We start from the raw sequence: 23,579 nt of genomic DNA, 5'->3' as shown, positions 1-23,579 counted from the left end.
CTTATGAGAAACGAGGTTAAGCAGATCCAATGCTGGCGACAGACGGTGAAGGGACGTCTTACACAGCGGTCGAGGGTGGCGAATGATATGGTGGCCAGAAGGTTGTGGAGAATGGAGATGACAGCCGGAAGATGGCTGGATGTTGCGGTCGGACAATGGTTGTGGATGACGACCATAAGGTGGCCAGAGATGACCGTCAGGCGTGACCGAATAAATGGATTGTTGACATGGCCGACAATGGGTTGATAAATGGGTAGAAAATTGGGGTGACGTGGGTTGAAGGCTAGCCCAACAATGGACCAAATAACATGGCCCACTTGGGCCAATTATCGGATCCTGTAACTCGAGATCTGACAAGCTTGTGTAGCATGTGAAAGATAGTCGAGGTACATCGCCAACACATGAGGGTGTGTATAATGCCCCCAAAATTAATTAATTAAAATAATTAATTTAAAGTGTTACTCGTAATATCCCATACTAATTAACTTGTAACTAGTTGGATTTATTACACTTAACACTAATACCAAAGTAAAATATAGTGGAAAGCGAAAAATAATGATCTGAGGCAAAACTAAATAACTCCAAATACAGTATTAACTAACATCAACACAAACGCAGAGCTTCTAAAAATTATAACTATAGTATAAAACAACCGCTAACCTTTCTACTCAAACCTGACTATATGAGTCATTCACTTGTCATCTTCATCATAGCAAAAAGCTCAAGCCAATAATCCTCCAAACCTGCTAATCGGTAAAGTACGATGGTATTTCACAGTGGAAAAGTAACTGCATATGTCCACGGCATTTTAAGTTTTATATATTTATATTTTTAATATATTTTTTTTATTATGAGTGACACATGTCATCATTTTATTGGTACTAACGTGGCACACTAATGGAATCCATCAAGTATTTTAACAGAATTTGACTGCAGACACAAAATTGTTATTTTCGCCTACCCGAAGTCTTCTGAATTATTTTTTATACCGCAGTGAGTAATTTCTAATTTAGGCCAACCATTGGAACTAATTATGCATTTATCCCTAAAAATAATTACTCATGAATAATTTTTTTTTTTCCCTCAAATATATGAGAGTTTTGAAAAAATAAAATCACTTAAATATTTTACTTTCTATATTATACTTAAATTTGAATCCAACTTTCTACAAAAATATATATACATATGGAAAAAATTATAAAAAAGCCCATTGAACTAACCACCAATTTTAAAATAACTTCCTAAATTTTTAAGTACACTAATATGACCCATCAAACTACTAAAGTGTGCTAAAAATGCATCTTTTGTCGAAATATTTCTATTTTCTATAATACTCTTATTCTCTAAAAAACTAAAATAAAAAATTAATAAAAAGACTATTTTTTTCTTAAAATAAACAATTCAGGGAAAAAAAAACTATTAATATAAAACTAAAAAGTTAAAGAAATTTAAAAATTCAAAAATTAAAATGTTTTAATTTAATTAAAAAAAAAAAAAAAAGGTGGCCCAACAACCACCCCTTGGCTGGGGGTGGTCTATGAGACACCCCCAGAGGTGGCTCACCCTCAGCCACCTCTGGGGTGGCTTGCGGGCCGCCCGAGGTGGTGGGTGGTGGCAGGCCACCCCCAGCCACCTTTGGAGGTGGTTCGCAGCCACCCTTTTTCTTCTTTATTTTTTTTTTTAAAAAAAAAACAAAAAATGAAAAACAAAAAACGAAAATTCTAGAAATTTGTAATTTCTTTAACTTTTTAATTTTATATATATATATACCCCCACCCTACTAGGCTGTGAGCCACCTTTTCTTCTTCTTCTTCTTCCTTTTTTTTTTTTTTTTTGTTTAATGTTTAAAATTTGTAATTTCTTCAACTTTTTAGTTTTATATTATATATATTTATAACAGTGGCACATGTTGACATTTTATTGACACTAATGTGTTATACTAACGGTATCCGTCAAGTGTTTTGACGGAATTTGACTACAATAATTAAATTGTTATTTTTTTCCTACCTTGAAGACCTTTAGATTATTTTTTATTCTGCACTGAGCAATTTATAATTGAGACCAACCACATGGATTGATTTTCCATTTATCTTTTCTTTTAAAAGAAAATAGTTTACTTTAGTTTTTTTTATATTATTTTTTAAAAATAAAATGGGTAGTATAGGAATATTTCGACAAAAATAGCGTTTTGACATACTTTGGTAGTTTGATGGGTCACTATTGTGCAAATTTATTTAACTCGCAAGTGCATGAATCGTTTGCAATATAGCGTTTTGCAAGTGCGAAGTCGATAATACAAGGAATTGTGTTGTGAAAAATCAATCTCTATTCAAACTAATCATATTTTAACTTAGTTCCAATTTTAGCGTAAAACATAAACTTAACAAATCAAAATATAGGGTTCTAATGTTTTGGAATCCACACCCTCCAAATCATAACTATATATTCTCATGCTCACCAACATATATTCACATACAAATCTTAGGTATGTTTTACTTTGCTTCAAAAATCGATTAAGTCATCTAATGAATCCATTTTTCACACAAATCACAAAAGATACTCGATGTTCCCCAAATCATCCATTGTACCCATTCAAAGAACAAATCACAATGGATACCCTCTTTTCATTTGAAATCAAATCATCCATTGTACCCATTCAAACAACAAATCACAATAGATACCTGATTTTTCACCAAATGTACCCGTTGAACGAAACACAATGAATACCCAATGTTTTGATAAATAAAACCCAAGCACTCAATTAAATGAGACAACCTCAAATCATCACTTGTATTTGGAAATCACAAGAGATACCCAAAAATCATCTCAAAAATCGAATAGAAGTTGAACAATTAGAAATCAAAAGCCCATAAACTCAAATAGCATAAACAAACATGAAAATATAGTTTCTCTTCAATGGTGAGGCTTCATCATCAACCCTAAATGAGAGTTTAACAATACATAACTAAGGAAAGCATAAATAAACAACAATAATCCATTAAAAATCAAAGGAACTTACAAAATATGAAAGTTCTAGGTGAGAATCACCCAAGAACTCTAAAATCTATTGAAAACACGGTAAAGGCGCTCTCCAAGCAGCCTCCCCCCTTTGAAATGAGAAATAGGGAAATTTTATAGAAAAAATTAGGGTTTCTGCAATTCCAAGTCAGCATAAGTGCACTCCATCGCACTTTAATTTAGGTGTGCTCGAGTGCACTCGGGCATTCGTTAGGGCTTCTACGGCGCATCCTGGTGCGCTGATGGTTGCTATGGGCACGTGCACTCGAACCCAACAGGGCTATGCTCGAGCCCATTTGGATGAAAAGCTCCATTGCGGCACATCGTAGCAGGCTGAGGGCTGTTGTGGGAACATGCGCTCGAGCTCAACAGGGATGCACTCGAGCCCACTCGGGTGAAAGACTCTATTATGGGCACTTGCGCTCGAACTCAACAGGGCTGTGCACGAGCTCATTTCCAGAAAATCTGAATTTTCAGCTTTTTTGCCTCAAAAACTCTATTTCTCACTTCATGACCTGCAAAATGCTAAAACACCAAAATTAACCAAAAACATTAGAAAATAACAAAATTAATGGCTTAACAAATGCAAATTAAGGGGTCCAAATATACAATATTTGTGACTCATTAGTCACATTAGCACACTTAGAAATTCAATGAGCTATTCTAAAATTGGATGTTATTTCAAGTGGCTTTTTTTTATGTTTTTCTCATATATATATATATATATATATATATATATATATATATTGAACCTTTTTTTTGAAATTTATACATATTTAGCTAATATTAGTTCTAATGTAAATTAAAGCTACAAACAAATGCATGAAGCCTAGAGCATGGCAACAACTTTCAGTTTTCCATGTTGATTAATCCAAAAACTTATGATGGGGTTCTTTCGTTACTCTATTATGCCAGGACTCAGCCATCCAAATTGACATAAATAACAAATCCATACCACATACATATGATGATCAAGTATAAACATGTGAAGAATTCAATAAAACAAGAAATAATCAAGATGAGCATCAAAATATGAATTGTAGCAATGGCGCCAATTGAAACCTTAAAGAGACATGATTAGGGATTCAATCGATCCCTAACAAAAGTAATTAACTACAACTAATTCAGACTAAAAATATTTACATACAGAAAATAAAGAAATGAAGAAAGAAAAACCAAAACCCTTCTTGAAGTAGCATATGATCATTCTCAAAGCTTGTGTGTTTGTCCTCAATGTTTAGATGTCTATTTATAGGGATTATGAGAACCCTAGCCCTAGAAATCTCAGAAAAATCAGAAGTCAATCTCTTAGTCCAAGTAGGAGACTGAAAATCAAATCTAAGATTCGATCCAAATTCGTTCAGATTTTTTGTTCTTTATTGTGGGGCGATTTTGGCATAGTAAATGTTAGAATTAGAAAAGCCTATTTTATACATATTTTTTTTCTTTCTTTATTAGCTATCCAATACCGCTAATTTCACTATAATCTGATACTTGAGCCGAAAGTTATGGTTAAAATACAGAGACGTGTTCATTCTTGAATCTTTTCAAAAATAACATATTTTTACCAATTTCTCTTTTCTGCAACAAAAAAAAAATTAAAATTGATTTGGAGTTGGAGTTGGATCTTTCCAAAAGTGAGTTTGCCGACTTCAATATTCTTGCAGACTTGTTCTAAGATTGGAATTTGATGGATTTTGAGTGATTTTCTTCCAAAACACAAAAACAACACAAAACATCAAACTATAACAAAACTAAGAAATTACCATATGTGAATTAAGGGGCTTGAATGTGTAATATTCAGTACTTATCATTATGTTCAATTTGCCTAAAGAATTTATTGTAATTAGCTTCGATGTTCAAATTTAAAACTAAATTTTTTGTCAGAACATGTATGATAAAAAACCAGATTTTAACAAATTGTTCTTGATAGGAATGTACTTTTTAGATAATCAAAGTTAAAAACTAGTTTCTTTGTAAAAATATATCTACTCCAATTTTGACTATAAAAATATAAAATTTAGAACCAGTTGTCTCAATCAACCAATTTGCCAAACTAAAAGATTTTTATTTGTACTTATTTAGATAAAAAAAAAATAATATAATTTTTTACTCATTTATTTTGAAAAAGAGCAATTTCTTGTGTCTTTTCTCTCAAAAAAAAATTCCAGGTGTAATTTGAGTGATATCATACGAACAAAAACATCATATAATCACGTTTCAAGCTAATAGATAATTAATATAAGAATTTATAACGTGTTATATTCACCTATATATGATGGCTCCTGCCTCCAATATTATAAGAGATGATAAGAGTATTGTCAATGGGTTAATTATTTGTAATTAACTTTAGGCTAAAGTGACTAAACAAAATGTTAAAAACACTCTATTCATTATGTAAACAAAAGTTAGAATAGATTTTTCTTAGATCTGTGAACAGTTTAAGTTGCACTGTTCACATATCTATCTTTTTTTTCTTTTTTTTCTTTTTTTTATTTTAATCCTTTATCTCATGCATATTATGATGGATGCAAACAAAAGTGGAGAATAAATAGCTCGTAAACCGGGTCTGCTTTCCAATCACATGACAAACCAATTGAAGAAAAAAAAAAGTTAATTTTTTTTTTTTTTTGCCACCAATCGATTTTTTTTTTATTGTATTTTTCTTAGATTTTTTTTTTCTACAACATTGTATATTTATCTTCGTTGTTATTTTTGTTTTATGGCATATTATAAATGCAGCTAAAGATATGTACAGTTAATTTTAGTTTATAGTATTTCTTCCTACTTTGCAAATACTTATCATTGGCAAATACAACTGTTAAAAATATGACAGTTAGAAAAATGACCGTTGAAAAATTACTGCATTAGAAAAATAACAAATTTAACAAAACAACTGTTGAAAAATATGACTACTAGAAAAATGGCCGTTTGAGAAAAAAAAATGACCGTTAAAAAATTTGCGTTAGAAAAATGATCGTTTTAACAAAACAACCATTGACAAATATGACAATTTGAAAAAAAAAAATGACAGTAAAAAAGTAAGAAAAAAAAAATAAAGAAAGTATATCTAGATAATATATAATTAAAAATAAATAATCGGATATATGGTGCATTTTAAAACTCATTAGCTAAACTAGATAAAGTGAGTTTTATTTAGCTATTTTAGATTGAGATACACATAAGCCATTGAGAGTGCTCTAATAATTAGAGTAATACTATTCTTCAAATCCATTTACCACACATATTTCATACCAGAGAAATGCTAAAGAGGAGACTCTCATCCCCCCTTGTCACCCCATTTTCCTTAAAAAAATTGGTTTTTATTAAAAAGTTGTCTCTGATGTCACATCAGATACAACTTTTTAATAAAAATCAATTTTTTTATTATAAAAATGTGATAAGGGGGGAATGAGGGGAGGATGTGTAGAACCTCTCTTCATACTAAACTAATGCGGCATGTTTTAAGTGGGTTTTTTTTTTTTTTAAGTGGCTTATCATATAAACCACTTATAACACATCACATCAGCTACTGTGAAATGAGTAGGGTTGGCAATTCGGGTTCATGGGTCGGGTTCATATCAACCCGACTGACCCAATTACATAAACGGGTCTGACACGAACCCGACCCGATTATTAATCGGGTTGTGACACGTGACTCGAACACGACCCGACAAACACGATTAATAAACGTGTCACCCGTTTACCCGACACGGCACAACCCGACCCGACCCCACACGGCATCAATTTCACTGTTTTCACATGTTTCAATCTTCAATTTTTTTCTTTAATCGGGTTATAATCGTGTTGGCGGGTCAACCCGCGTAATCGGGTTATAATCGTGTTAGCGGGTCAACCCGTGGGTTGACCCGACAAACGCAATTATAATCGGGTTGACCCGAACCCGATTATAACAAACCCAAACCCGATTTTTTCGTGTCGTGTTCGTGCCGGGTTCCCGGGTCGTGTCAAAAATTGCCAACCCTAGAAATGAGTATAAAGAATAACATTAATTTAATACTTATGTATGGTTCCAAACCAAAATTTAGACAAAGTTTAAAACAAGACAATAAATCTACTCTAGAATTTGAAATTTCATGTTCAATTCCAATTCCAATTCTAGTGGATTCTCGCATCCAAAAATATCTAGTTATTTTGGATGTATAATACATTTCATATGGATTAAGCTACTTATAACACGTCAAAGGAGCTGGTATGAAATAGGTATGAAAAGTAACATTACAATATTACGTATGGTTCCAAACCAAAATTTACACAAAGCTTATAACAAGACAAAAAAGCAACTGTAGAATTTGAAATTTTATGTTCAATTCCAAATCTAGTGGATTCTCCTATTCAGAAATATCCATTTATTTTGGATGTATATAATACATTCCATATGGATTTCAAGTTTCAACTCCAAATCTCTAAACTAAAAGAGACCCCTGCATAACAGTAACAGTAACAGTAACAGCTTTTCCTCGAAGCAGGACTCTTTGGTTTTGTTCGTCCAGATGAATGTTGACAATTCCACCTCTGCATGAGGCCTGAACAAAGTAAACAATGTCATCAACGTGATGAAAACAAGGGTGGTGGGTTTACTTGCACTAGAGATGGTGGGTTAAGGTCTAACACTACGCAGATATTTCATTTTTTATCAAGTCAAATCTCCTCGAATTATATATCCAGCAACATATATAAGAACTAGTCCTCTATCCAACATATAAAGCACTAATTCCTTAACATGGTGAAATTAGGAAGAGGGAAAAGAGTGTGCCAAGGATATGGTGTTAAATAACGTCTCTTAATCGTTTGGAGTCGCTTTTAGTACTATCGAAACGGCACTAATTATTTAGTGTTATTTTCATTGTTTAAGCTACTCTAAACTATTAGTCATTTTACTGTTCAAATGGCTCTAATCATTTAGAATCACTTTTACCATGGAAACGACTCAAATCATTTAGAGTTGCTTGAACACAAGCGCCCTTAATTAGAGTTGTTTAACAGTAAACGACGCTAATCTGGAGTCCAAACCTTATGTTTAGTGTCGTTTTCGAACCAACAAAATTTAAAAGACTTAAAAGTAACACTATTCAAGCGACTCTAATTCGCGTGTTTTTTGTAGTGAGCTTATATGTTTTAAGCAATAGCATCGTAATCCTGTTCTACAAGCTATGAGTATCACATTAAATTGACCTTATAAAAGTCTTCCACAATTTGCTGATGAGAATCAAAGAAGGAAAAACTTGATGGACTTTTATTTGCAGAATATTATATTTGATTTGAATAGAACTTTATTTCCAATTATTTACTTTTCTTAATTACTAGGATTTAATTATTTACATTTCTTGACTAGGAGTAGGTTTGCTTTCTCTGCAAATATTGTTTTAGTATAAATATTAAAGGTAGCATGTAATAGACACCAATTGAATTATTATCAACTCTCAGAATTTTCTCAATCACTCTACAGAGTTTATTGTTTTTTTAAGCCTTAGGCTTGTTTTATCTTTTGGTTAGAAGATCGATGCCAATGCTTCTAATTGTTGTTACAAAGTGTTCCGCTATGTCATAGAATTTTGTATACAATCAAATAATTAGAAAGAAAAGATATTGCAAAGAAAATGCTTTGACGTTGGACGTAAGTCTTAAGCTGAACCATCTTAATTCTGTCTTTTTTTTTTTTCTTCTCATCTCTTTACTTTATTATGAATTTATGAGCTTTTGTATGGTATCAGAGCCCAAAAAAAACTCATGCGAGTATCAATCCTTAATTTGCCAATATGATCACACTGTTACCAATAATCAAATCAAATGCTATTCATACAAGTTAATTGATAATTGGGTTAAAGTAAGAACTTCAATTCCAATTAATTTGTTTTTATCTCTATGAAGATTTGTTCATTTATTCAAAAATTGATTATCATTTTTTACTTTAATCGATCTTACCGTCCATTGTTTGATAATGGTTTTGAAAAGTGTTTTTTGCTTTTTGTTTGAAAAAGTATCTTGACATGATATAAATGTGAGTGTCTCGTATATTTTTTGAAAAATGTTTTGTATTTGAATTCTTATTAATGGTTTTGAAAAACAAAAGTGTATTAATTTTCTTTTCTTTTTTGGAACCCAATGGGGACCATGGGTGAAAGTTTCAATGATTTACACTAGCTCGGGGATTAAATAAAAATAAAAATATGGCATGAATTTATATAAGTTCACTAATTCTCAATAGACTGGTGTTGTTGCAAACTTGCTAGGAGGGAAAAACAATTAGACAAGTGGGTGTAGAAGTATTGGTGGCCTCCTCACCCAATGCAAACTCGTTATGGTAACTCCAACGCCCAGTCTTTGCCACCCAATCACTCTCTCTCTCTCTCTCTCTCTCTGACCAAGACAAAACACCACAAGAAATGAAACATCATGAGTGAGACCTCAGACCTCCATGTTTTCCTTCAATGGTTCCATCCAAAGCCAGAAGCGGAAGGTCCAGCCAGTAAACTTGCTTTTGTTAGTGTAAAATTAATTGCTGTTTTTTTAAATCTTTAACCGTCCAAGTTTTTTACAGGAGATGTTCAGATCCGGCAAAGAAACCCGTCAAGTACCGCGTGGTAATCTCTCTATCTGTCTCTCTGTGTCTCTCTCATGCATAAACATAGTCGTGAAGTCATTGGTTGGGTTTGGTGGGACAGGTGGACGCGTTCACTGACACAGCGTTCAAGGGGAACCCAGCGGCGGTGTGTTTGTTAGAGGAAGAGAAAGACGATCAGTGGTTGCAAGCGGTGGCGGCCGAGTTCACCATCCCCACCACGTGTTACTTGACTCCGCTCACTGGATCGGACCCTCTTCACCCGCCCATTCCTAGGTTCGGTCTCAGATGGTTCACTCCTGTCGCCGAGGTACGTAACTGCTTTCATTTGTAATAAAACCTGCTAATTAAGTAAGAACTACAACACAATCTACGTACGATTAATAGAATACAAATTAAATGATTTAATTCATTTATTCTTGTAAGCTTAAATTTTAGAAATAAATAGTAATTTAACATAGTATCGATTAGGAAATAAATCATATTTCTTAGAACAAGTGAGAAGCGAAAAATAAGAAAGAAGCAAAAAATAATCAATCACAAACACATAAATTTACATGGATCACCACTAAGTGCTACATTTACTGAGTTGCAATGGGGTTTTACTATTTCTGGAAAACAATATAAAGAGGTGTCAATCGGGTCAAAATACCGAAATAGGTCAAAAATTGTTTATGAGCACTCTGGCTCGGCCTGAGCCTCAAATAAAACCCATTTAAACCTAAGCACTTCCAAATTCGAACCGGGTCAAACACAAATCATGCTCCACATAGCCTAACAGTATCAATTAAAGTCATAGGTCTTAAATTCAAGAGTTTGATCCTTGAGGAAGAAAAAAATATAAATTAAATGATTAAATTCATCTATTTCTATAAGTTTAAGCTTATCAATTCACTTCCTATTTCAATTAAATAGTTCACATGTTGAGCATCACTTATTAAAAAATAATGTTATAATATAAATTAAATGATTAATTTCATCCCTTATATAAATTTAAGCTTTTAGGATTAGCGATAATTTAACGCACATCAAATAGGACTAGCAATGGGTTCATTTATTGCTAATTAATATTGGGTTTAACTCTATATATATATATATATATATATTCGAACATCATTTAAATACATCACTAAAAATGAAAAAAAATTACCCTTTTAGCGCTGAATATCTTAACCATTTAGCAGCCAAGTGCTGACCAAGAGTATAATTGACACTGCAAGTACTATTTAATACCCTTTTGCAGGTTAAGATTTGTGGTCATGCTACATTGGCTGCTTCACACACACTCTTTGAAACTAGTTTGATCAATTCGAACATTGTTGAGTTCCTCACAGTGTCCGGAATTTTAACTGCCAGAAAGGTTCCAGAAATCAAGACATCCAGTGGCTCAACTTCGACTATTCAGATGAATCACAAGAGAGCTTTTCTATCGAATTGGATTTTCCAACCATCCCAATAACTGATTTCAATCCTACTGAGTTTTCGTCAATTTCCAAAGCCCTCAATTGTGCTTCTGTGATTGATATAAAGAGGACAACTACAGAAGATGACCTGATTGTAATGCCCTCCATACCATTTTCTTATTGATTTAGTTTTTGTTTTATACATTTCTTCATAGTTTCATCATAACTATAACAGTGAAACAGCATGAAAAATTCTTCGACAGAGTTTATGTTTGCTTAAAATAAGTTATATGAACAACTTTTTGTATTATTTGTCAAGCCAAGAGGGAATAATGACTAATTATCTCTTCCTATTAACTTAAGTTTTTAGGCTAAATGGTAATTTAACATGATATCAGAATAGAGGTTCTGATCGAGTTCGAACCATATCTCCTTCATTTATTTCTCATTTTAATTAATATTTCACTTGTTGGGCTTCACCTATCAAAAAGGAGTTTGAGCTAACACGTGAAGATGAGTGTCAAAGTATTGGTTAAATGGTTAAATTTAATTATCTCTTCTTATTAGTTTTAGCCTTTGAAATAAGTGGTGATTGCCACAATGGTTGGATTAGATGTATAATTGTTCGGAATATGACCATCGATCCTTGAGTGTATGCAATTCTTAAAGGAACAAAAAAAACTCATCATTTTCACTGATTTATGAAAATTTTCTATGTAAAAAATGAAGATTATCATGTTTTGCCGGTGATTCTCCCATCAGGAGAAACTGTTGCAGAACTACAGCCACAATTTGACGAGATACGAAAATGTCCTGGAAGGGGGATAATTGTTTCAGGGGCTGCTCCACCAGAGTCTGGATTTGACTATTACAGTCGATTCTTCTGCCGAAAATTTAGAGTCAATGAGGTAAAATATGTTGGCATTTGGTCTCAACATAATGTTAATGAAGCAATAACTTCAGATTCATCTCTTTATTGCATTAATAATATATATATATTGACGGCGTCATGGGTTACAAGAGTTATTTTAGTAATTATTTTCTTATTATTTTCTTGCTCAATAAGGATCCTTTCCACATGGAAACTATATTGCTCCTATAGCAAGTATCTGTTAGTCTGTTATTTTCATTTGGCAAGTAGCCGTTGTATCCAATAAAGGGTCTACTCGAAAAGGCTAGTAATAATGTGGGCAGCGCGTAATTCACTAGGGTTGGATTAGGGTTTCATCCTAATCCTATTTAACCTCTCTTCTGTAATCGAATGAAGGTAGAATAATTTTGATGAATAAAGCTATGGTTTATTCCCCTGAGGTGTGATTCCTCCCATCCCCAACGAGACGTTGGTTACCTTCCCCAGTTCTTTGTCCTTTTTCTACATTCTGCTGCGTCAATTTTGATATCAGAGCACCTTGATTATCTTCCTAGGTAATCCCAGATCCGACCACCACCACACCCCGTCCCCGCCTCCCTGTTATTACGTCCTAAACACCAATCCATTCAATTTCCCACTATACAACTTGTTTCCTGAAATCTGCGACCATCTCCTGATGAGTACACGCAGTGGGAGGGAGTACCACGTTCCCCAACTCACCCAACAGCAGTGAGACGAAATGCTAGTGAATTTGGTCGAGCAGATAGGCGATCTGAGCAAGAAGGTGGACACGATGTGGAACCACCACATGGAGAAACCAGGAGGATCGGGCGAGAAGAAAGATGGTGAAGAAGTTGAAGGAGAAGATCAAAATGGAGACAATGACGTGCGGCAGCGTTTTAACCCAGCTTTCCACAACTCCGACTATGCACCCCGCTACCCCAACAACACTGGACCACGTTACTACAGGGGAGAAGAGAATCCTCACTTTGAAGGCTATAATAACCAAGTAGATGAAGCAACGAAGCTGGTCAGGATCGAGGTACCCGATTTCCACGGTAAACTTGATCCCTATGCTTTCCAGGACTGGCTAACGTCCTTAGAAGATTACTTTGAATGGTATGGGTTGGCACCTACGCGACAGGTTCGGTTTGTGAAAATGAAATTGAAAGGGCAAGCTCGGGTTTGGTGGCAAAGCGTAGAAGATCACCTTCATCGCCTCCGTCAACCACCCATTGCAGATTGGAGCGAAATGAAACTAAAGCTTCAGGAAAAATATCTACCGGTCGATTATGAAGAGGTCCTCTTCGAGGAGCTGTTGTTACTACGGCAGGGACACTTAACTATCGAAGAATTCACCAACAAGTTTCACGAGTTGTCCATCCGCAGCCGTATATCTGAAACTGATCGCCAAACCATCGCTCGTTATAAGACGGGTCTACGGGAAGATATTAAGAAGGAACTCCTCACGGTGCGACTGGTCAGTATCGAGGAAGCATACCAGTTGGCATTACGAGTGGAGCAACAGTTGCGCAATGCCACAACACGCCGCGCGTCCCAAGGTTGGAACAACCTTCTACCTCGTAGCTCCTCAACGGCAGCATCACGAACGATTCCCAATGGACCAGAACGTCTTCCCGGTAGGGGAGCTAACCAGGCGAGTCGTACTTCAGTGGAGCGCGATTATCCAAAGGGAAAAGTGGTAGCTCACAACCGATCTGACAGAGGTAAAGAGGAGTGTTACCGATGCGGGGGCAGGGGCCACTACGCGGTAGTTTGTCCCACACGGGAGCAGAAGTTCACAATGATTTGTGGAGAGGTCGAACCACAAGCTGAGGCCGATGATTCCCAATCAGCCCACAATCTACACGAGGACCCCAATGTGGAAGCGCCAGAGGAGGTCTTGGAGTGTTCCACCCTACCATTGTGCGTCATTCGAAGGGTTCTAGCTGGGCAGAAAAAGATGGAATTAGAGGCGGACGACTGGCTCTGAAACAACATTTTCCACACCAGAGTTGAGCATAATGGGCGGGCGCTGAACCTCATCATTGATAATGGGAGCGGTATGAACATTATTTCCAAGGACACCGTTCGCAAGCTGAATTTAGCTCTGGAGAAACACCCACAGCCGTACAAGCTTAGTTGGGTGGATGATACCTCCATTCCGGTAAAGCATCGTTGTTCCCTTACGTTTTCATTGGGAAATTCCTATGAGGATACCCTGTGGTGTGATGTCATTCCCATGCAAGCTTGCCATGTGTTGCTGGGACGACCTTGGCTATATGATCGACGGGTGTTATACGATGGGTTTGCAAATAATTATACCTTCCTATATAAGGGTAGAAAAATAGTCCTGAAGCCCATGAATATCCAGGATTTTAATGCTCCTTCCGAAGAAACTAGGGTGCTGTCCTTGCGGCAGTTCTCCATGGCTTGTCAAGACCGCAACATCATCCTTGCTGTGGTAGCCAAGCCCACTTTGAATGAAGTAACGACACTATGGCCGGTGGAAGTGCAAACCCTCTTGAAAGAATTTGCAGACCTGACTCCCGAAGACCTCCCACAATCCCTCCCACCTATGAGGGATATCCAACATGCCATCGATTTAATCCCGGGAGCCTCTCTACCCAACCTTCCCGCCTACAGGATGAGCCCGGAGGAGCATCGTGAAATGCAGCGACAAGTTCAAGACTTGTTGGACAGAGGTTTCATCCGAGAGAGCCTAAGCCCATGTGCTGTCCCGGCTTTACTCACCCCAAAGAAGGATGGTAGTTGGCGGATGTGTGTGGACAGCCGCGCCATCAACAAGATAATGGTAAAATACCGATTTCCTATTCCTCGTTTAGATGATATGCTGGATGTCTTGCATGGCTCGCAGGTATTTTCAAAAATCGATCTCCGTAGCGGTTACCATCAGATTCGCATTCGTCCCGGCGACGAGTGGAAGACCGCCTTCAAAACCCGAGCAGGTTTATTTGAGTGGCTCGTCATGCCGTTCGGGCTCACTAATGCCCCGAGCACGTTCATGCGTGTCATGACTCAAATCTTACGGCCTTTCATTGACAAGTTTGTCGTCGTTTACTTCGATGACATCCTCATCTTTAGCCGAGATCATTCGGAACACCTGCAGCACATTCGCCAAGTCCTGGAGGTTCTGAGGTTTGAAAGTCTCCTCATCCATCTTAAGAAGTGCACATTTGCTCAAGCATCTGTTTTGTTTTTGGGCTTTGTTATCTCTGCACAGGGAATTTCCATGGATGCCTCTAAAGTTCAGGGCATTACCGAGTGGCCCACCCCGGTCAATGTACACGATGTCCGGAGCTTCCACGGGTTGGCATCTTTTTATCGCAGATTTATCAAGAACTTCAGTGCAATCATGGCTCCTCTAACCGCATGTACCAAAGCAGGGCCGTTCACATGGACCCCTGCCGCCCAGAAGGCATTTGAAACCATCAAGAGCAAACTCACAGAGGCACTCGTACTCAAACTCCCCGATTTCTTGCAACCTTTTGAAGTAACTTGTGATGCGTCCCATGTGGGTGTTGGGGGTGTCCTCAGCCAGCACCGTCACCCTATAGCCTATTTCAGTGAGAAACTTAATGAGACACGGCGACGGTATCCTGCCTATGATCTGGAGCTCTATGCAATCGTCCAATCTCTCAAATATTGGCGACACTACCTTATCCACAGAGAGTTCGTGTTGTACACTGATCACGATTCTCTGCGCTATATCCAGTCACAGAAGAAACTTAACGCCCGGCATGCCCGATGGGTGGATTATTTGCAACAGTTCACATTTGTGTTGAAACACAAGGCGGGCAGTGAAAACCGCGTTACAGATGCACTCAGCCGCTGAGCCCATGTTCTCACCTCACTCGCAGTGGCTGTCACAGGGTTTGAAGAGCTCAAACGCTGCTACCCGGGAGACCCTAACTTTGGCCTCATTCATGCAGAGGTCTTGAATGGACCTTCGTCCGCCCACCCCCACTATACTGTCCAAGATGGGTACCTCTTCTTCAAAAATCGATTGTGCATTCCCAAGACCTCTGCTCGCGAGTTCGTAATTCAAGAACTGCATGAGGGAGGACTAGCTGGCCACTTTGGCCGTGACAAAACTGTTAGTCTCGTTGAAGACCGTTTCTTTTGGCCCGGATTGCGCCGTGATGTCACCACAGTGACCCAGCGTTGTCGTGTATGTCAGCTAGCTAAGGGGCAACGCCAAAACTCGGGACTTTATACACCCCTGCCTATTCCCACAGCGCCTTGGACGGATTTGAGTATGGATTTTGTTCTCGGTCTTCCCTGTACACCTTCGTAGTCATGATTCCATCTTTGTGGTAGTGGACCGATTCTCCAAGATGGCCCATTTCCTGGCCTGCTCCCGCACCTTTGATGCATCCCGAATAGCTACTCTGTTTTTCTCTGAAGTTGTTCGTCTACATGGATTACCCACGACCATTGTATCCGACCGGGATGTGAAATTTGTCAGCTACTTTTGGAAAACATTATGGGCCAAGTTGGGCACCAAACTGCAATTCTCTAGTGCCTATCATCCCCAAACGGACGGCCAAACGGAGGCGGTCAATCGCAGTTTGGGTAACCTTCTGCGTTGTCTTGTTACTGACCATGTCACCTCATGGGACCTCCTTCTTCCCCAAGCCGAGTTTGCATACAACAATTCGGTCAACCGCAGCACTGGACGGTCCCCATTCGAGATTGTTACCGGGCTTCAACCTCGCACACCGATAGACTTGGTGCCTCTACCCCTGCCTCCCCGGGTCAGTGAGGGTGCTGACGACTTTCTTCGACATATTCAGGACATCCACGAGAAGGTTCGGACGCAGATTGCTGTCAGCAACGACCGTTACAAAACTCGGGTGGACGCTCACAGGCGAGCGGTGGACTTCCAACCAGGAGACATGGTGCTGATTCATCTCCGGCCCGAACGCTTCTCTAAAGGTTCCCTGCATAAACTCCATTCTCGCCGAGCTGGGCCATTCCAGGTTCTCCAAAAGTTGGGTGATAATGCCTACCGCATTGACCTTCCTTCCCACTTAACCTTCAGCCCCATCTTCAATGTAGCAGACCTCACCCCTTATCACGGATCCCCAAAGTCTGCTCTCCCTACTCCGCCGGTCTCTCTCCCCTCCACTGCCAAACCTCGAGATGAAATCGAAGAAATCTTGGATGACCAAATTGTTTCCACCTGCCGTGGTGGCTACCAGAAGTTCTTAGTCAAGTGGAAGAACCGCCCATCATCTGATTGCTGCTGGTTGCAGACCGAGGAAGTCCAGGACCTGAATCCCGACCTCTATGAATTTTATCAGAACCGTCATTCACCGGTGTCGAATACCTGTCCGGTGGGGGGAAATTGACGGCGTCATGGGTTACAAGAGTTATTTTAGTAATTATTTTCTTATTATTTTCTTGCTCAATAAGGATCCTTTCCACATGGAAAGTATATTGCTCCTATAGCAAATATCCGTTAGTCTGTTATTTTCATTTGGTAAGTAGCCGTTGTATCCAATAAAGGGTCTACTCGAAAAGGCTAGTAATAATGTGGGCAGCGCGTAATTCACTAGGGTTGGATTAGGGTTTCATCCTAATCCTATTTAACCTCTCTTCTGTAATCGAATGAAGGTAGAATAATTTTGATGAATAAAGCTATGGTTTATTCCCCTGAGGTGTGATTCCTCCCATCCCCAACGAGACGTTGGTTACCTTCCCTAGTTCTTTGTCCTTTTTCTATATTCTGCTGCGTCATATATATATATATATATATATATATATATTCCTGATTTTGAGAATGAACACTGAACATCTCGGGAGACAGCTTAATGTAAAGCCTGCATAATGAAGTGATGATTCTACTTCCAAGAACAAACAAAACAGAGATGATATGTGACCTCATATCCTTTGGACACAGTTCTTTACCCTCTTTCTGATTTCATCTGAGCTAAAGGGCTTGATCAAGTTCGAAACTTGACTCCGTCATTTACTCTTTTTTCAATTAAATATTTCACGTGTTGAACATCACCTATTAAAAGATAGTTTGAGCCCACACGTGAAGATGAATGTTAAGGTATTGATTAAAGCATTAAATTTACCTCTTCTTTAAGCTTTTGGGATAAATGGTAATTTAACGGTCGTTAAATCAAAGATATTGTTGTCTCAGGATCATGTTTGTGGGAGTGCGAATTGTGCCTTAGCACCATATTGGAGCAAAAAGCTGGGGAAGTGTGATTTTGTTGCATATGCGGTACTCAAACCTTGTCTGGTGCTTGCAAATTTATGTATCTTTGTCATATTAATCATATTGTATACTTTGTTCAGGCATCACCTAGGGGTGGCATAGTGAACATTCACTTGGATGAACAAAACCAGAGAGTCCTGCTGCAAGGAAAAGCTGTTACTGTCATGGAAGGGTCTCTTTTAGTCTAGACATTTGGATTTGATCAACTCCATCTTTCCTGTATTTATACAATTAAAGTAAATGGCTGTTATTAGGTGGAAGATTTACATCATCATACTCCCATCAGGAGAATCGACGTGTGAAACTAGTAAAAGCAGTATCGGAATTTGTTAAAGAAATTAAAATCTGCAAATGAAAGCAATCAACTGCTTAATGTGTTTATTCCTATTGACAATTATTGATGTAAATCTTTTGAAAATCAATTAACCTTTCACTAGACTAGCAATATTTATGAGAGATAAAAGCAGGGCAATATCTGTTATAAATCTTCTGAAAATCGATTAACCTTTCACTAGATTAGCAATATTTATCAGAGACACAAAGCATAACAATATCAACATATTTTAGTTTGAGGCTTTGAAATTAAGATTTACCACAAAGTGATGTATCAATATTCACCCGGATTGGGCCTGAGCATTTTATTCGCCTTATTCTGAGACTTACAATCCTAATTGGCAAAATCATCCCAGTTTCAGTTGGAGGAATGGTACTGGTCCATCGGCCAATGAACCCTAAAGATCTTCCTCTCATATTTATTATGTGCCACCACATAAGAGGACTTAAGAGGATACAACACATGTCTTCATGCAAAGTCAAGGCCAGATCAACCAAAATACCATACAAAATATTCAAGAGTTGAAAAACTTGGTTGATAGAATTTAGTCCCATTTGAATATGAGAAAAAACAAAATATTTCCAATTCAACCTCAAACTAACTCAAGGACTTAAGGTAGGACATGTTGAGTCATTCAAAATCCATAAACAGTGAAAAAAAATTTGAATAAAGAAATTCCAACAAAGATTTCACAACCTAAGAAAAATTCAAAAACCAAGGACTATGTTATTGTAATTTGCTCTGATGGTCAAATTTAAAAATTCAAAGACATCATAAAATCATGTTTCAAGCAAATAGAAAACTAATGTAAGAAATTATAATGTGTAATATTCATCTTATATTATGAATGGTTCCAAACCAAAATCTACACAAAAGTTTATAACATGACAAGAATGCAGCTCTAGAATTTGAAATTTCATGTTCAATTTCAATTCCAGTGGATTCTCCCATCCAGAAATATCTATTTATTTTGATGTATAATACATTCCATATAGATTTGAACCCCAAATCTCTAAACCAAAAGAGACCCTTCCATGACAGTAACAGCTTTTCCTCGCAGCAGAACTCTTTGGTTTTGCTCGTCTAGATGAATGTTTACAACTCCACCTCTTGGTGAGGCCTGAACAAAGTAAACAACGTCATCAATATGATGAAAACAAGGATTAAAATGAAGGGTTTGCTTGCACTAGAGATGGTGAGAATACCGCATTTGCAACAAAATCACACTTCCCCAGTTCTTTGCTCCAGTACGGTGCCAAGGCACAATGTGCACTCCCACAAACAGGATCCTGAAAGATGCCAAAATATTAATTAAATGATTAAATTTTCTATTTCCTATCAATCTACGTTTTGGAACAAGAGGTAATTTAACATAGTATTAGAACAAAGATCCTAAATTCGAACCTTATCTCCATCATTCACCTCTCATTTCAATTAAATATTTCACGTGTTGATCCTCACTTATTGAAGGAGAATGAGAGTTTGACTTCACGAGCGAGGAAAGAGTTAAATATTAATTAAATGATTAGATTCACTTTTGTTCTACCAACTGAAGCTTTTGAGATAAATGATAATTTAACAAAAGACACATAATATGACTTCATGGCATAAATCTCACTAGCTTTACTCAATTCTAGACAATTAATGGAAGAGGATTTTTTTTTTTTTTTTTTCCCCATGTTGGTACTGCACGTCTAGTATCACCCACAGTACTAATTGTAAAAGTTTATAGGTCTTATTCTAAAAAGACGCCTTGAGAGAGGAATGATGTCCATGGCTTATAAACTTCTCAGGTCAGTAATCTATTGGCAATGTGGGACACTTCAACATGCCCCCTCACGTGTGGCATCTTTGGCCAAACACGTGTTCAACAACGGAAAGGAAAGACCCAACATCGTCCAAGGAACCTGCTCTAATACCATATAAAAGTTTATGGGCCTACTCTTAAAAGATGCCTTGAGAGAAGAATGATGTCCATGGCTTATAAACTTCCCAAGTCGGTAATCTCTTGGCGATGTGGGATACTTTAACACTAATGATCCAAGAACTTAAGACCTCACATAAAAAGTTCTATGCAAAGGATGTGGTGTGATATAACATTTCTTGTTTGTTTTCGACAATAGCATCGTAATCCTGTTCTGCAGGCTATGGTTAGCACATTAAATTGGCCTTATAAAAGTCCCTTCCACAGTTTGTTGAATCATTTATCTAAAGAGATGTTCAATTTGATGACAACAAAGCTAGATTATCAAGGGAATAAAGGCACGCAAATGAGATAATTAATGTATAGCATCATGTACTTCAAAGACATCACAATTGGTTGATACCAAAGGCTCACATATTTTACCTCATTGATACCAAGTTTTGGGCAAAAGAATCTGCTATAAAAATCAAACCCAGACCCTGGGGGAGCAGCCGCTGACATAATTATCCCCTTTCCAGGACATTTCTTTATAGCATCAAATTCTGGCTGTAGTTCCACAACACTTTTTGCTGATGGGAGTACAAGCTGCAAAATTGGTAAGCTTCACTCTTGAGTATTCACAAAGTATTCATAAATGATGTTTTCCCATTAAGAAATCACTTAAACAACTGAGGGTTGGTAGGTATATTCCAACCAATCACACATCCAAATACACACATTTAGCAACAGACATAAAAAACAAGGCATGATACTCACTTGGGTCAATCAATGAGGCATAAAGTAGTTCATGTCACTCTTCATAAGCAAGCATTCATCTTTTCAAAATTTCTCAATGCATATATGATCACTTCTAATAATTAAGAGAGTAAACAATGTATAGAAGAAAAATAAAATGAAGGAATTGGATTGGAGCCATTACAAAGAGGTTATCTGAAGTTGTTATCTTTATATCATGCACAGCAGCACCATTCACAGCATTGGAAATTAACGAAACTTCATCAGGATTAAAATCAGTTAATGGGACAGTTGGAAAATCCAATTCGACGAAAAAGCACTCTTGTGTTTCAACATTCTGAATATCCAAACCATCTGACGTCTTGATTTCTGTAACCTTTCTAGCAGTTAGAATGCCAGATAGTGTGAGAAACTCAATAATGTTGGAATTCACCAAATCAGAAGTAAACAGTGAGTGTGCAGCTGCCAATGTAGCATGACCACAAAGCTCAACCTGCAAAAGGGTGTCAAATATACCTTGTATTAATTACTTCTGATCAAGAATTTGCAAGCTATAGGTACACTATATAAACCTCAATTAGCTTACATATCAAGCCTTAGGCCTCGTTTGGTTTGCAGAATGAGTATTCTATTAGGAAATGGAATAGTTATTATCAGGAATAAAAGAAAGTGGAATGGAATATGCATTTTACTCCTTAGTTTGGTGACAACACATATACTTTAACTGGAATCGAGTCAAAATTACTAAAGAAAACCCATATTATTTTTAAAAAATAAAAAACTCAAATTATAAAGAAGAAGAAAAAAAAAACAAAAAAAACAAAAAACAAAACAAAAAAACTTGAAAATCTAGGTGGCCAGGTCACCCCCAAATACTCTGGGGGTGGTGCAACCACCCCCGACTCCAAACTGTGGAGGGCCGACCACGCATTGGGGTGGTCAGCCAGCCACAGTTTAACATTGGTTTGTTTCTTTTTTTTCTTTAAAAAAAAAAAATTGATAAAAAATAATGAATGGTTTTCTCTAGAAAATGTAGTATATTCCCTTACGAATAGCTATTCCTCTCATTTTGAAAAGGAATAGATAATCCTCTTCATAAGAGAATAATTATTTCAAGGAATAAACCCCACCAAACAAAGTAGTCATTCCACTTCAAGAGTCAATTCCGCAAATCAAACGAGACTTTACAGACCAATTAAAAACAAAACAATACTATTAATAGTATCATATCACTAAATACATGAATTGAAATAATGGTAATATTTTCAATTTAGCCCTATAACTAAATCTAATTGTCGTAAAGAACATCAAACACATACAAATAAAACCTTACTTTTATCACAATTGTAATGAACTCAAAAATTAAAGCAAATAAGGCAAAATAAGAATACCCACAAGGCAAATACTAAGATTTGGGTCCTAGAAAGATCGATGTCTCTTTTCTTCCTGTTTTTGTTTTTGATATGAAGTGGAAGTGAAAGAACTGACCTCAGTGACAGGAGTGAACCATCTGAGACGGAACCTAGGAATGGAGGAGTCAAGAGGGCCCGACCCAGTGAGCCGAGTCAAGTAACAGGTCTCGGAGATGTTGAACTCGGCCGCTACCGCTTGCAACCATTGCTCATCTCTCTCTTCTTCCAACAAACACACCGCCGCCGGGTTCCCCTTGAACGCCGAGTCAGTGAACGCGTCCACCTGTCCACCACCCAACTCAGTATCCCATTTCCAGATACCACAAATACACAACAAGAGACAGAGATACAGAAAAGGAAGAGACAGAGAGCTACCACAAAGTACTTTACGAGTTTCTTCGCCATGTTCAAGTTCGAGTTCGAGTTCCAGACTCAGACAGAGAAAGAGGTTAGGAGAGTCAACAGCCGCCACCCGCCAGTGTATTAATTTTCTTTTTTCTTTTTTTGGTACCCAATGGGGACTATGGGTGAAAGTTTCAATGCTTTACAGTAGCTCGGGGATTAAATAAAAATAAAAATGTTGATTGGTGCTGTCATATTAACATAGTAAAATAACAATGAAAAGAGTGTATTTCTAACCTTAGAGCATTTCCAGCAGATCATGTAAATTTCAATCTATTTTACATGATCAAACTTGCTTTTTGCTAGTTTACATAACAACTTTTAAAACTATCCTCCATCAAATGATCTAAATTTATATCTATTTTATTAAAATAATCATTTTTAATATTTTTTATTATTATTTTTGTTCAAAACTCATGCCCACTCCTCTCCACAAACCCGAAATCACCTCTGCCATTTCATCAAACAAATGCAGAATTATCACATACACCAGAATTATCACAGAGAAAACACAGAGATTCTTCTTCTTCTTCTTCTTCTGCTTCTTCTTCTTCTTCTTCTTCTTCTTCTTCTGCTGCTTTTTTAAGCACTGTTTGCTCTGGCTTCGGAAAATCAATATCAACCGACCGGATCAAAATCAATAT

The 23,579-nt window shown here is 37.1% G+C and overlaps 1 protein-coding gene and 1 pseudogene across 1 annotated transcript; one reads left to right on the top strand and one right to left on the bottom strand.

The window, feature by feature from the left end:
* Window positions 1–9,321: 9,321 nt before the first annotated feature.
* On the top strand, window positions 9,322–18,509 carry LOC133851804 (uncharacterized; annotated as a pseudogene).
* Window positions 18,510–19,270: 761 nt separating this feature from the next.
* Window positions 19,271–23,067, bottom strand: LOC133883023 (uncharacterized). The gene is made up of 6 exons (XM_062322200.1): window positions 22,909–23,067; window positions 22,610–22,816; window positions 21,306–21,614; window positions 20,810–20,971; window positions 19,668–19,751; window positions 19,271–19,582 (listed from the first exon to the last, which is right to left on the bottom strand). Exons 1-6 carry the CDS (start codon window positions 22,936–22,938, stop codon window positions 19,475–19,477), a joined length of 900 nt encoding a protein of 299 aa, XP_062178184.1. The 5' UTR covers window positions 22,939–23,067; the 3' UTR covers window positions 19,271–19,474.
* Between the last annotated feature and the right edge of the window lie 512 nt (window positions 23,068–23,579).

This window comes from Alnus glutinosa, chromosome 12 (genome assembly GCF_958979055.1).
Source record: "Alnus glutinosa chromosome 12, dhAlnGlut1.1, whole genome shotgun sequence".
In the NCBI taxonomy this organism is placed as follows: domain Eukaryota; kingdom Viridiplantae; phylum Streptophyta; class Magnoliopsida; order Fagales; family Betulaceae; genus Alnus; species Alnus glutinosa.
This window is presented reverse-complemented; position numbering and strand designations above follow the sequence as displayed.